The 14,771-nt window shown below is 41.1% G+C and overlaps 2 protein-coding genes across 13 annotated transcripts in view; both read right to left on the bottom strand.

The window, feature by feature from the left end:
* LOC136840709 (orphan steroid hormone receptor 2-like) overlaps positions 1-14,771 on the bottom strand; it is a 369,221-nt gene that overhangs the window by 148,006 nt on the left and 206,444 nt on the right. The window lies entirely within an intron of this gene.
* Positions 10,701-11,033, bottom strand: LOC136841111 (high mobility group nucleosome-binding domain-containing protein 5-like). The gene has a single exon (XM_067108158.1). The coding sequence runs from the start codon at positions 11,031-11,033 to the stop codon at positions 10,701-10,703; it is 333 nt and encodes a 110-aa protein (XP_066964259.1).

Here is a 14,771-nt window from a genome sequence, read left to right as displayed (position 1 = left end):
CCACCCCAAACCACATCTCCTTCCCCCCCCTTCTTTTTCCCTCTCAATACTAAAGGGGGGGGGGCAAAGGCTCCCAGTGACCCAGCCGGAGCGACGACGGGCGTTTATCTAATCACATCGAGACCAAAAGGAACTGGAGACGAAGGCTGGTGGGGCGGGGTGGGGGGGTTGGCGCATTGTGATGAGGGTCTGAATAGGATGGAGGGATGGAGGAGGGAGGAAAGGGGGAGGAGGGGAGCGAGTGATAGGATCCGCGATGACGAAAAGGCAGGAGGCGTTTCCAGGAGGGGTCTACATAGGTGCTGGACAGGTAAGGATATTCGCCCGTAAATGATTATGCGACAAGGAACCCCCCCCTCCCCCCAAAAAAAAAACTTAAAACCCAAGCTCAATAAATACACAAACCCCTTTTTAATTACTTGTTCGTCCACCACACAGGCAAACGCATGCAAGCACTTCCTTCCTACACCCAGAACCACTGGCGAAGGAGCAATTGCCAAAAGGTGGCATTCACAGGCAAGCAAGCAGGCAAGCGTGTAGTGCAAGTAAATGCACACACGAACGCACAAACAATTACAATGAAGGCATGACTCGACAGGCGCAGAATAACAAGAGGGCGGCGTGACCTAACCGCCAGCGAGAGATTTGGGCGGCCCAAACACTCATTCACCAACACCACCCACCACATACAACATATGTATGAGAGAGGTCCAGTCACATATGCACGCAAGCATTCGCACTTATTTAAAAAAGAAGTACACACAAGCACACGCACACACACACATGTAAAGCAACCGGAGTAATGGCATAGACTCCAAAATCATTGGTGTTAGTTGAAGCGAATAATCTGAACATGTAAGTGCAATTTCATTCAACGAGCCTCTCTGAATAACGCTCAAAAATACTAAATAATTACTCAGTAATATAGAAAATTATAAATAATTCTTAAATATGTATTATTTACTTTACAAATATCTCAAATCAAAAACACCTGGCGACAGATATGATGGGAATCGCTAATAGAGAAAATTATTGACTCGTTTCTAAATATATTTCGTTTGTCAAAAAATCTCCAATCGACAAACACCTGGCAACAGATATGACGAGAATCGCTAATATAGAAAGTAATAATTCAATTTTACATATTTTTTATTTCATTTTATAAAAATCTCAAGTCGACAATGACACCTGGCAACAGAAGTAAAGAAAATCGCTATTATAGACAATTATAATTCAATTTTAAAGATTGTCTTCTAATTTACACGAAGATTGTCTTCTAATTTACAAGAATCTCAAATCGACAATTGCCTGACAACAAAAATAAAGGGAACCGCTAATATGGAAAATTATAATTCAATTTTAAATCATTTTATAAAAATCTCAACTCCCCAATCACCTGGCAACAGAACGAATCGCTGATACACAAAATCATAATCCAATTTTAAATATTTTTTTTATTTTACAAAAATCTCAAATCGAGACAAACACCTGGCAACAGAAATATTAAAGGGAAACGCTAAAATGGAAAATCATAATTCAATTTTAAATAACAGGTTTAATTTTATAAAAATCTCCCATCCCCCAATCACCTGGCAATAGTACATTCAATGCGCCCTATATGGACGTCGGAATCCACTTACATAGTATCTCCTACGGTCATCTCGGGATCTGAATGGAATCGAATTCTTTCTGTCGCAGCTAATTCCTCCTTGCGTCACCTGGACATTCCTTTGACCTTCCGCCCATTTCCATAGATTTTTCCCACGATCTTTTAATTGACTGATGGGTAACAGAGTGAGAGTAAAGAGAAAAGAGAGAGAAGGAGCGAGGAGAAAGAGGGCTTTAGCGCTCTTGGGAAGCGATCTCCAACCCTACAATTCCTCCCTTGAATGGAGGAAGATGCGTGTGGAAAAATACCTCCGGGGGCCAACTGGCTATTCATTTGTATTATTTCTGGCAAAGCCTCAACTGCATCTCTTGAGAAAGGAATACGCCACTCCTCCCCCCCCCCTGCCCGTGCAGGGTCTTCCTATCCAAAGCCCTTACGCCGAAAGGGGGCGGGGGCCGGGGGGAGGGGGGGGGGACAAATGCTATCACGCCATTCAAACATCTACCATTACACTCCCGGTCGTATTTACTTTTACCAGCAGAGCACCTCTGATACCGGTCATTGCGAGCAATGGTCAAAGCTCTCTCTGTACTTATATGGGGCGCGGTCCAGCGGTCGGTCGGGCAGATGGTACACACAGACACATACGCACATCCCTCGCCCCTTAGAATGGAAAAAAAAAAAAATTGAGTCTCTATACCCAACCTTTCTTTCCTTCCATTTCTCTCTCTCTCTCTCTCTCTCTCTCTCTCTCTCTCTCTCTCTCTCTCTCTCTCTCTCGGCCCCCTCTCCAAAATCACCGCCACCTTTGGGACACCAGGTCGATCTTTTATGCTCGATACGGTCATCTGCCTTCTGTTCCTGGACCTTTTTTTCTTTACACACTCTCTCTCTCTCTCTCTCTCTCTCTCTCTCTCTCTGGAAGCAAAACGAGCTCTCTCTCTCTCTCTCTCTCACACTCTTTGGAAGCAGAACAAGGGTTCTCTCTCTCTCTCTCTCTTTGGAAGTAGAACAAGAGCTCTCTCTCTCTCTCTGAAAGCAAAACAAGCTCTCTCTCTCTCTCTGGAAGCGGAACAAGCTCTCTCTCTCTCTCTCTCTCTCTCTCTCTCTCTCTCTCTCTCTCTCTCTCTCTCTCTCTGGAAGCAGAACAAGCTCTCTATCTCTCTGCCTCTCTCTCTCATTCTGAAAGCAGAACGAGCGCGCTCTCTCTCTCTCTCTCTCTCTCTGAAAGCAGAACAAGCGCTGAATTCCAGGTTCCCTTCTCTTGACAAGGGTGGTGGTGGAGGGGGGGGGAGAGAAAAAGCCGAAGAGGGAGAGGGAGAGAGGGAGGGGGAGAGGGAGAGAGGGGGAGGGGGTAGATTCTCTGACGCCCCATCCGCAACTGTAATTCTATATTCCTGCGGTCCAGGGATCGTTATGGAAGTCCTTCGATTACGTCGCCTCGTCCCAACTTTTTTTTACTCTCTCTCTCTCTCTCTTTATCCCAAAAGGTGTTCCTCCACCTAATTGCCCAGCGAGGGGGGGCGGGCAGCGTGTCAGGGGGGACGACGATCAATAATAATAATAATAATAATAATAATAATAATAATAATAATGGTGAAGAAATCCACAGTGGTGTAGATGAAAATATATATCTTTTAGAAATAATAAAATATAAAAATATCTAGATCTATTGACATTAAATGTATGAATAATATTAATAATAATATAATAATAATAATATTAATGAAGAAATCCACAGTGGTGTAGATGAAAATATATATTTTAGAAATAACAAAATATAAAAAATATACAGATGTATTGACATCTAATAATAATAATAATAATAATAATAATAATAATAAATAATAATAATAATAATAATAATAATAATAATAGTGAAGAAATCCACAGTCGTGTAGATGAAAATATATATTTTAGAAATAATAAAATATAAAAAATAGATAGATCTATTTACATCAAATGCTTCACAAGAACTGGAAAAATCGGAGGTTTAATTCATAAAGCAAATTCCCCTTTTGAAATGAGTCGTAGCTTTTTTTTTTTTATCTAAAAACAAAAACAGAAAATTCTCTCTGGATCCAAGAAACTGCACAATAATTCTTGTTGAATGTCATCATCACCAATCTGATTCACATGTGACAAAACAGGAGTAAATTCGAAACAAACCCAAGAAATGATTTACAAATTCATACCGCGCGAATGTTATTCTCAGGAGAGGCCATACTGTTCACGGCCTGCAAGCGCACAGCGCCAAGGCATTTGTCATGCAACGAAAGCATAAACAGAGAGTTCAAGAAGATATATATTATAACAGTTACTGTCCTGTTGTAACAACCCTTCCGTCTGTCATACCTATAACACTGACTCTAACCCCCCCCCTTTCTTCCCCCCTTCCCAATTTTACCCAATGGGGGAGAGATTGGAGAGCGTTCAAGAAGACATTATTTACATTATAACAATTACTGTCCTCTTCTGTTGTAACAACCTTTCCCTGTCATACCTATAACATTTCCTCTAACCGACCCCCCTTTCTTCCCCTTCCCAATTTTACCCAATGGGGAAGGGAGAGAGATTGGAGAGCGTTCAAGAAGACATTTTATATATTATAACAGTTACTGTCCTCTCCTGTTGTAACAACCCTTCCCTCCACCATACCTAACATTTCCTCTAATCGCCCCTCGACTTCTTTCCCCCTTCCCAATTTTCCTCATTGGGGCAGGGGGGAGGGTTTGGGGTAGGAAGGAAGCTCTAGCTATCCACGTACACCCAACTGACGGCGAGATGGAGTCTGCGTCAGCCCTCGGAAAAGGCGGCAACACAAAAGACTCCAATCTCTTCTTGCGCGGCAGAGCGGAGGTGGCGGCGACGACACAGAAGAAAGGCCGCCGAAGTAACAAAACGTGGTCAACGGCTGCTGCTGCTGCCGACGGGGTCGAACTTACTATAGTACATGCCTTCCCCTCTCCCCCTCCTGGCTGGTCCGTTCACTCTCCCCCTACCCACCACGGCCCACCCCTCCCCAATCCGTCCTCTTCCTCCTCATCCTCGTTCTGGTCCATACCTACATCGGTCCTTCTTCCCTCTTCTTGAAAAAGATCAAACATCCCACCCACCGACGGCTATTCCACCCCCCCGCCCCCTTTTCCCTAAATAGGACGCCCATGCTCGACGTACATTGAGGAAGCCTACCGCCTACCGTCAGCTTTTCACGGACGGCAAACTACCCAACAGCACAACACCGACCCTCCTAAAAACATCCCAAATATAATAAATCACCGGCCGTATTGGACCCGTAAAAGTCGTGTTTATGAGCGCAGAACACACCGCGATGTTTACAAGATGCGCACTGAATATATATCTTCCCCGAAGGGAGGTTTAGTGCTGTCAGTGCACCTCACACGCGGTGCACTGTAGGCATTTCTTTGCAGCGTGCCTTCCTTAGGCCCCTAGCTGCTATACAACCCCTTTCGGTCCTTTTACTGTACCTCCTTTCATATTCTCTTCGACCTTGCTTTCCTCAACACTCTCCTGATAATTGATTGATGGTGCAAATGCTTTGAGGTTTTCCTCCTGTTACGCCTTTCAGACCTTTCACTGTCAATTTCCGTTTCAGCGCTGAATGACCTGCATAGGTTCAAATATATTAAATGTCTCTTCCTCTTTTCAATCCGAATGTTCTTTTTCAAATACCTTCTTTTTTTTTCTCCTTTGGAAAACACAGACCGAGAGAATCTCAATTCAGTCGATTTTCTCCTCTCAATTAATTCCACCTCATCATTCCTGCCTAAAGGCTGCTTTAGGGGCTTCTGAAGGAAATTCTTAAAAGAATATTCTTCGCTCTTATTTGGCAATTCTTCTTCTTCTTCTTCTTCTTCTTCTTCTTCTTCTTCTTCTTCTTCTTCTTCTTCTTCTTCTTCTTCTTCGCGTCAAAAGCCTTCTTCTCCTTCCCTTGACGTTAATTGGTGCAGATCGCACCTTCCACTTTCAAGGGACGAGACAATTATAATAAAGCGATTCTGGAAAATGAAAACTCATGGTTTGGTTTCGAAAGGGTTCAGAAGAATAGGGGGGTGGGAAGAATAGCGATGCGCCTCGCCTGATAGCTGTGAGAGAGAGAGAGAGAGAGAGAGAGAGAGAGAGAGAGAGAGAGAGAAAAAATTTCAAACTGAAATACAAGGAGAGAGAGAAAATGAGAGAGAGAGAGAGAGAGAGAGAGAGAGTCTTCGACTTCATAACTGAAATTTCAAACTGAAATACAAGGGGAGAGAGAGAGAGAGAGCTGAGAGAATGACTTAAATTATCAAACTGAAAATACAATTTCAAGTTAAAATGCAATAATAATAATAATAATAATAATAATAATAGTTTCCAGAGAGATTCATAAAAGTGGCAGCAAACTGAAACACAATTGTTAATGAATGTTTCTCAGAGAGGAGACAGAGAAAATGAGAGAGAGATTCTTCAGATTCTAATGATAAAGACATCAAGTCTTCGATCATTGGCAGCCCTGTTTAATCAAACTGATCGGTGGCTACTTCTGATATTCAACTTTCGCTGGGAATGATTTTTTATCATCACAATGGCAATAATAATAATTCAACATCGCTAATAATGAATAATTAATAATAATCGTTTCTGTGATAATTCAACGTCACTGGCAGTGATATTCAACATCACTGGCAGTGATATTCAACATCGCCGGCAGTGATATTCAACATCGCTGGCAGTGATATTCAACATCAATGGCAGTGATATTCAACACCGTTGGCAGTGATATTCAACATCACCGGCAGTGATATTCAACATCACCAGCAGTGATATTCAACATCACCAGCAGTGATATTCAACATCACCAGCAGTGATATTCATCATCACTGGCAGTGATATTCAACATCACCAGCAGTGATATTCAACATCACCAGCAGTGATATTCAACATCACCAGCAGTAATATTCAACATCATTGGCAGTCATATTCAACATCATTGACAGTGATATTTAACATCGTTGGCAGTGATATACAATTCTATGGGCGTAGCTAACATGGCTTGCAAAAACCATAACACTTAAACACAGAGGAATGGCAATAATAATATAAAAAGAATTATTATTATTATTATTATTATTATTATTATTATTATTATTATTATTATTATTATTATTATTCAGTGGCCACTGACTGGAAATTCAAGCTTCTAAAGAAAATCAAGGTGTTCATTAGAAAGAAGTAACAGAAGGTAATGAGAAACTTAGAAGGAAGAAATTACTTATTAAAAAGAAAAAGAAATTCACAAACTAATAAGCATATAGATAAAAAAAGTAAATAAATTATTAAAATGCAAGGAGAATAGTATTAGGTTAGTAATGTACTGTATATTCGCTGTTCATAGCAACTATTTTCTCAAAATATATTTCCTTATCATATAATCTCTCTCTCTCTCTCTCTCTCTTTCTTCATCACATAATCTTTGCCTGAGAAGTGAGAAGCTTTGCCTAAAACCGCTCCGTCCTATTTCAGTGTTCCTAAACGGCCATCATATACTTTACCCTCCTCTCTCTCTCTCTCTCTCTCTCTCTCTCTCTCTCTCTCTCTCTCTCTCCATCACATAATCTTTGATTGAGAGGCAAGAGACATTGTCTAAAACCGTTCCGTCCTATTTCAGTATCCCTAAACGGCCATCATATATTTCTCTCTCTCTCTCTCTCTCTCTCTCTCTCTCTCTCTCTCTCTCTCTCTCTCTCTCTCTCTCTCTCGTGACCTTCCTCACACCAAATAACATCCCTCGTCTCCCACTGTCTCCCGCTGCCTCAGGCAATAACCTACATAACGTCTCCCATGTAATCAACACATCATACGTCTGTCCTGCCCCCACCACTCCTACTTTACATTCTGCGGCGAAATCTGTTATTTTTTCTTCTTAGTACCCTCTCCCGGGGCTTCAGGGCAGCGGAAGGGCATTTGGGGGCCATATTTTTCTGGGGGTATGTTTAATAGCTTTTATGTTGTTTCGTTTTTATTCGGTGGTTGACTGGAAGGTGTCTAAACATTCGGCTTTTGAAAAATAATATTCACTTGGATTCACAATTTATCGACTCGAAATGGAGGTTGATTTTGAAATATAACTGGAAGAACAAAAATTCGAATTAATATAATTTCTCTCTCTCTCTCTCTCTCTCTCTCTCTCTCTCTCTCTCTCTCTCTCTCTCTCTCTCTCTCTCTCTCTCATTCTTAATTTCACAAGGCTGTCCATGGACAGAAACACTTTTTAACTTCTCTCTCTCTCTCTCTCTCTTTCTGGAAGGAAGGACAAGCTCTCTCTCTCTCTCTCTCTCTCTCTCTCTCTCTCTCTCTCTCTAAAAGCAGAACAAGCACTGAATTCCAGGATCCCTTCTCTTGATAAGGGTGGTGGGGAGAGGGGGAAAGCCCTCTCTCTCTCTCTCTCTCTCTCTCTCTCTCTCTCTCTCTCTCTCTCTCTCTCTCTCTCTCTGTTTACGTCAATAACATTCACAAAAATTCTTCACATGGCCTATATCATCAATGTTCATTTTAAAGAAAATTCAAAATGTCATGTGAGAGAGAGAGAGAGAGAGAGAGAGAGAGAGAGAGAGAGAGAGAGAGAGAGAGAGAGAGAGAGAGAGAGAGAAAATTGACTAATACGTCCAAAATATTTAGGCTAATTTATCAAGGCCATTTCAGGCTAGCCGCATCCCTTAATTTAAAATTTTCAGTCTAGAATTTCACAAATATAAGGTTAATATTTTCAACGTCCAGTTTCTTCACAACACAGAATTACAGAGGGAACGTAGCCACTTTTCTATGCTGATAAATATTCAGCAATGCATTTAGGGCTATCAGTCACAACTTCTTATATACAATATACATACATACATACATATATATATATATATATACACATATATATATATATAAATATATATATATATATATAATATATACAGTATATATATATATATTATATAATAAACATATAAACAATATATATATATATATATATATATATATATATATATATATATATATATATATATACATGCATACATACATACATACATACTGTACATACATACATACGTTCGTGTGTATTTCTGCTTTCCGTGATCAAGCAGTCTAATACTTCTCTTGAAAATTTCCATAGAAGGAACAGAGAAATTTTAATAAGCCAATATATTTCGGCAATGTGTATCGGTGGAACCACAGTAGCTTATTCACCTTTAACTTCTACTTTTGTTGGCGCTTTTTAATGCTAAAATAATATAAAATATATAAAATAACGAAAATTTTGGTTATAATGACTTAGCGAAACTGTATTGAACACTGAACAATTCGGAGAATGGACGGGAATTAAACAAGCAAAAAATGCGCCGAAGTTTCTTCGGCGCAATCGACTTTTCTGCACAGCCGCTACAGCGTATAATCAAGGCCACCGAAAATTTATCTATCTTTCGGTGGTCTCGGTATAATACTGTATGAGCCACGGCCCTAGAAACTTTAAAACCACGGCTCGGTGGTGGCCTATCCTATATCGTTGCCAGAATCACGATTATGGCTAAATTTAACCTTAAATAAAATTAAAACTACTGAGGCTAGAGGGCTGCAATTTGGTACGTTTGATGACTGGAGGGCGGATGATCAACATACCAATTTGCAGCCCTCTAACCTCAGTAGTTATCAAGATCTGAGGGTGGACAGAAAACAGTGTGGACGGACAGACAAAGCCGGCACAATAGTTTTCTTTTACAGAAAACTAAAACTGCAAGAAGACTTAATAACAAGACAAAAAATATATATATACAGTATATATAAAAAGTCTGCAACATTCTACCTCAATTACGAAAAAGACAAATTTCCAAAACACACGCGAAACATGCTTTAGCACATATGCAAAACACAGCTCTCCCCAAAATCCTCCCCCTCACCCCCAACCAACAGGACCGCTCTCTCTCTCTCTCTCTCTCTCTCTCTCTCTCTCTCTCTCTCTCTCTCTCTCGAGCGCGCGCGCGTGCACAATGCCCTCCCTTCTGTCCGACAACGCGCGCTGTTCCCACCCTCCGCCACCTCTCCCTTGAAGTAATTGCTTGTCCTGCCTGGCACCCAGAAATTAGGGGTTTTTGCCCCGATCAAAGAGGGGGCGATGATGATATACTGACGTTTGTCACTCGCTTCTTGTTTTAAAACGGAAAGTAAAGATTCAGTTGCTTATGAGAATTTTCTACCGATATGGAACATGCTAAACAAAAATAGGAAACTAATAAAAAATAGTTAAAAATCCCGCTACGATACATTCACGCACTCACACGCATACATATACATATATACATGTGGGGCTTTTTATCTTCATAGAATACTGTGTAAAAGTATTACAGTAACACACATTAATATATATATATATATATATATATATATATATATATATATATATATATATATAGAGAGAGAGAGAGAGAGAGAGAGAGAGAGAGAGAGAGAGAGAGAGAGAGATAGTATAATGTATTACAGTAAAAACATTAATATATATATATATATATATATATATATATATATATATATATATATATATATATATATATATATATATATATATATATATATATATATATAGAGAGAGAGAGAGAGAGAGAGAGAGAGAGAGAGAGAGATTTCCTCAAGCATCCCCACACACACACACACACACATTTATACGTACGTAATCCGAATGTAAGTGCTCATTCATACGTCCATAATACGAGATGACCATCGATACAGAGGGAGGAGTCTATAGGAAAGCAGAAAGAAAATTCACCATCATCATCATCATCCAGTTCCCTCCAGTTCCCTCTTTTGAAACACCCCCCTCCCCCCCCTCCCTCCTTATTACATGCCCCATCACTTGGCTAAGTACTGACCCCCCCACCCCCCAAAAACTATTACGCCCAAAAAGAAGTGTGTCCATTCTAAGGGCGGCTGGCTGGGTGTGTAGGTCACCAGGAACCGTCTTAGGTAATCAACCGCTTTTCATTTTCTTCTTCTTCTTCTTCTTCCTCTTCTTCTTCCTCCTGGACCCTCCCAGGGGATTCTTCTTCATCTGGCATCATCCTTCTTCCACCTTCTCTCCTTCTATCTCTCCCTCCTTTCCTTCTTCTTCTTCTTCTTCTTCATCTTCTTTCTTCTTCATCTCATCCCTCTTCCACCTTCTCTCTTCTTCCCTCTTCTCCCTCCTTTCCTTCTTCTTCTTCTTCCTCGACCCTCCCAGGGGATTCGACTTCATCTGACATCCCTCTTCCACCTTCTCTCCTTCTCTCCTTCTATCTCCCTCCTTTCCTTCTTCTTCTTCTTCTTCCTCGACCCTCCCAGGGGATTCGACTTCATCTGACATCCCTCTTCCATCTTCTTTCCTCCCTCCCATCACCAGCAGCATCACCATCCCATCCCGGCCCATCGGAAAGGGACGAACCTGCGAAAGCATCATCCCCACCCCTGCTAGAAATGAGGGGGCAGAAGCATCCAGGGGGTGGAGGACCGGGGGGGGGGTGAGTCATAGTAGGATAGAGAGAGAGAGAGGGGAGGGGATTAAGAGAGAGCACAGGAATTAGGATGGGGAAAAGTGGGGTGGGGGTGAAGTGGCAAGGTAATATTGTGGAGTTAAGCCCACTCAACGCAACAAATGGCAAGACCCTTCCGTCTAAGCGATTAGAGATGTAATTGGTTAAAGGGGGAGGGGGGAAAAAGGGAAGGGGGAAGGGGAGGGTGAAAGAATGGGAAGGGAGATGAAAAGAGGGGAAAAAGTTAGTATTATTGGTGCTTACAGGGTTATAAACACCAATAAGGACGATTCAGCATCCGTTTTCAGTCTTCTGTAAAAGAAAACTATTGTGTCGGCTTTGTCTGTCCGTCCGCCCTCATATCTTAAAAACTACTGAGGCTAGAGGGCTGCAAATTGGTAGGTTGATCACCCACCCTCCAATCATCGGACATATCAAATTGCAGCCGTCTAACCTCAGTAGTTTTTATTTAATTTAAGGTTAAAGTTCGACACAATCGTGCGTCTGGTAACGATATAGGACAGGCCACCACAGGCCCGTGGATAAGGGTTCTATTTTCGGTGGCCTTGATTATACGGTACAGAAAACTCAATTGCGCCGAAGAAAGTTCGGCGCATTTTTTACTTACCTGTTGTTCTTGGATGAACAAGATACCCTGGTATTCTTTATACTTAAATTCTAGAACAAATTCTAAAATTCTTTCACTGTTTTACACTAACAAACTGCGCAGTCACGTTTACTTTTTAAGCCAAGCGGAAAAAACGCTTTCAAGCTTGCAATAGCAGAGGTAATCTTAGCATTAGGATTTAGAATAACAATCAAATTTGGACAGAGTACTGTAAATCTTGATAAGCGTAAAAGACCTGGACAGAAATAAAAGTAAAATTATATGACCTAGCCAGAAATAAAAGTAAAATTATATGACCTAGCCAGAAATAAAAGTAAAATTATATGACCTAGCCAGAAATAAAAGTAAAATGATATGACCTAGCCAGAAATAAATGTAAAATGATATGACCTAGCCAGAAATAAAATGAAAATTATACGACTTAGCCAGAAATAAAAGTAAAATGATATGACCTAGCCAGAAATAAAAGTAAAATTATATGACCTAGCCAGAAATAAAAGTAAAATGAAATGACCTAGCCAGAAATAAAGGTAAAATGATATGACCTAGCCAGATATAAAAGTAAAACGATATTACCTAGCCAGAAATACATGTTGTGATATGACCTAGCCAGATATAAAAGTAAAATTATATGACCTAGCCAAAAATAAAAGTAAAATTATATGACCTAGCCAGAAATAAAAGTAAAATTATACGACCTACCCAGAAATAAAAGTAAAATATGACCTAGACAGAAATAAGAGTAAAATTATACTACCTTGCCTAGATATAAAAGTAAAACTAGATACGTGTAAAAAGAGAGGAATAAAAGAGAAAAAAGCGCGTGTAAATGACGAGAGAGGAAAATTAGATGAGTAACGAAACAAGTAAAAGATGGGCCGAAGTTTCTTCGGCGCAACTGAGTTTTCTGTACAGCCACCGAAAACAGATCTATCTTTAGGTGGTCTCGGTATAATGCTATATGAGCCGCGACCCACGAAACTTTAACCACGGCCCGGTGGTGGAATGTCCTATATCGTTGCCAGATGCACGGTTATGGCTAACTTCAACCTTAAACAAAGTAAAAACTACTGAGGATAGAGGGCTGCAATTTCGTATGTTTGATGATTGGAGGATGGATGATCAACATCCCAATTTGCAGCCCTCTAGTCTTAGTAGTTTTTAAGATATGAGGGCGGACAGAAAAAGTGCGGACGGACGGACAGACAAAGCCGGCACAATAGTTATCTTTTACAGAAAACCTAAAAGCTAAAACAATGAGGTTCGGGCATCACCTCCGACAAGAACGGATCGTGACTAAAACACTTATTATTCAGCCAAACATTTCAATAAAGAAGCTTCGTCCATTTTTAACCTCACTGGATGAATGAAAGACGCGAGAAAATAAAAAAAAGGAAAAAAAAAAAGAAGAGAAAATAAAATGAAAAAAAAAAAAAAACCATTAAACATCAACACAAAAGCCACCTACCTTTCCATACAGTCCAGAGACTCATTTCGATCCAAACAAAAGAGGACGAAATGGGAGAAATACGAGAGAGAGGACACTCGAAAATAACCACGACCAGAGAGAGAGAGAGAGAGAGAGAGAGAGAGAGAGAGAGAGAGAGGGAAACAACTCGAGATAATCACGACCAGAGAGAGAGAGAGAGAGAGAGAGAGAGAGAGAGAGAGAGAGAGAGAGGAGGGAAACAACTCGACGATAATCACGACCAGAGAGAGAGAGAGAGAGAGAGAGAGAGAGAGAGAGAGAGAGAGAGGAGAGAAACAACTGCCGATAACGATAAAGGTCTCTAGAAATTGTAAACTTAGAGAGAGAGAGAGAGAGAGAGAGAGAGAGAGAGAGAGAGAGAGAGAGAGAGAGAGAGAGAGTTATAAGGGTCTGCCGATAATGATAAAGGTCTCTAGAAATTGTAAACTTAGAGAGAGAGAGAGAGAGAGAGAGAGAGAGAGAGAGAGAGAGAGAGAGAGAGAGAGAGAGAGAGAGAGTCTGCTGCCGATAATGATACAGTTCTCTAGAATTTGTAAACTTAGAGAGAGAGAGAGAGAGAGAGAGAGAGAGAGTCTGCTGAGAGAAAGAGAGAGAGAGAGAGAGAGAGAGAGAGAGAGAGTTATAGAGGGTCTGCCGATAATGGTCTGCTAAAGGTCTCTAGAATTTATAACCTTAGAGAGAGAGAGAGAGAGAGAGAGAGAGAGAGAGAGAGAGAGAGAGAGAGAGAGAGAGTTGTAGATAAGAGAAATTTGGGAGAAAGGGGGAAGATAAAGGTCTCTAGAATTTATAACGAGTGAGAGAGAGAGAGAGAGAAGGGGAAAGGGGGAAGAAAGCTCACGAGTGTGAGAAAAAAACACGTGATAAAGTGTTTTATGGTCACCACCAACGATATCATGTCCCGGGACAAATTGCCATGAGATAAACTGAAGGAGGTCAGGGGGGCGGGGGGGGGGCGGTGGGGGAGGGGGACACACAACGGGGTAAAGGAAGGGGTATCCTATCCTAAGCGCTGCTGCTGCTGCTGCCGCTGGTGGTCACGTGACATAAATGCCATAAAAGAGGAACGGGGAGTTGATGGTTTATCACTCGTACACAACTTTTTCCTCTTTCTTAATTCCGTTTTTCATTGGCGAGCACCCGAGGGGAGAGAGAGAGAGAGAGAGAGAGAGAGAGAGAGAGAGAGAGAGAGAGAGAGAGAGAGAGAGAGAGGATAATACCTGGTATTTTAGGACACTTGATGGAAATCATGAGAGAGAGAGATATTTTCACGCACACTCGATGGAAATCATGAGAGAGAGAGAGAGAGAGAGAGAGAGAGAGAGAGAGAGAGAGAGAGAGAGAGAGAGAACCTATGGGAGAAGACAGAAAGAAGGAAAAAAAAAGGTAAACACGTAAAAAATCGCCGAGTTTTCTGTACAGCGTAAAATGCTGTATGAAACTCTCAGCCGCGGCCCATGAAACCTTCAGCCACGGCCCGGTGTTGGCCTGTGTTGTTGGCACCTA

The sequence above is a fragment of the Macrobrachium rosenbergii genome, chromosome 8, assembly GCF_040412425.1.
Source record: "Macrobrachium rosenbergii isolate ZJJX-2024 chromosome 8, ASM4041242v1, whole genome shotgun sequence".
NCBI lineage: Eukaryota > Metazoa > Arthropoda > Malacostraca > Decapoda > Palaemonidae > Macrobrachium > Macrobrachium rosenbergii.
This window is presented reverse-complemented; position numbering and strand designations above follow the sequence as displayed.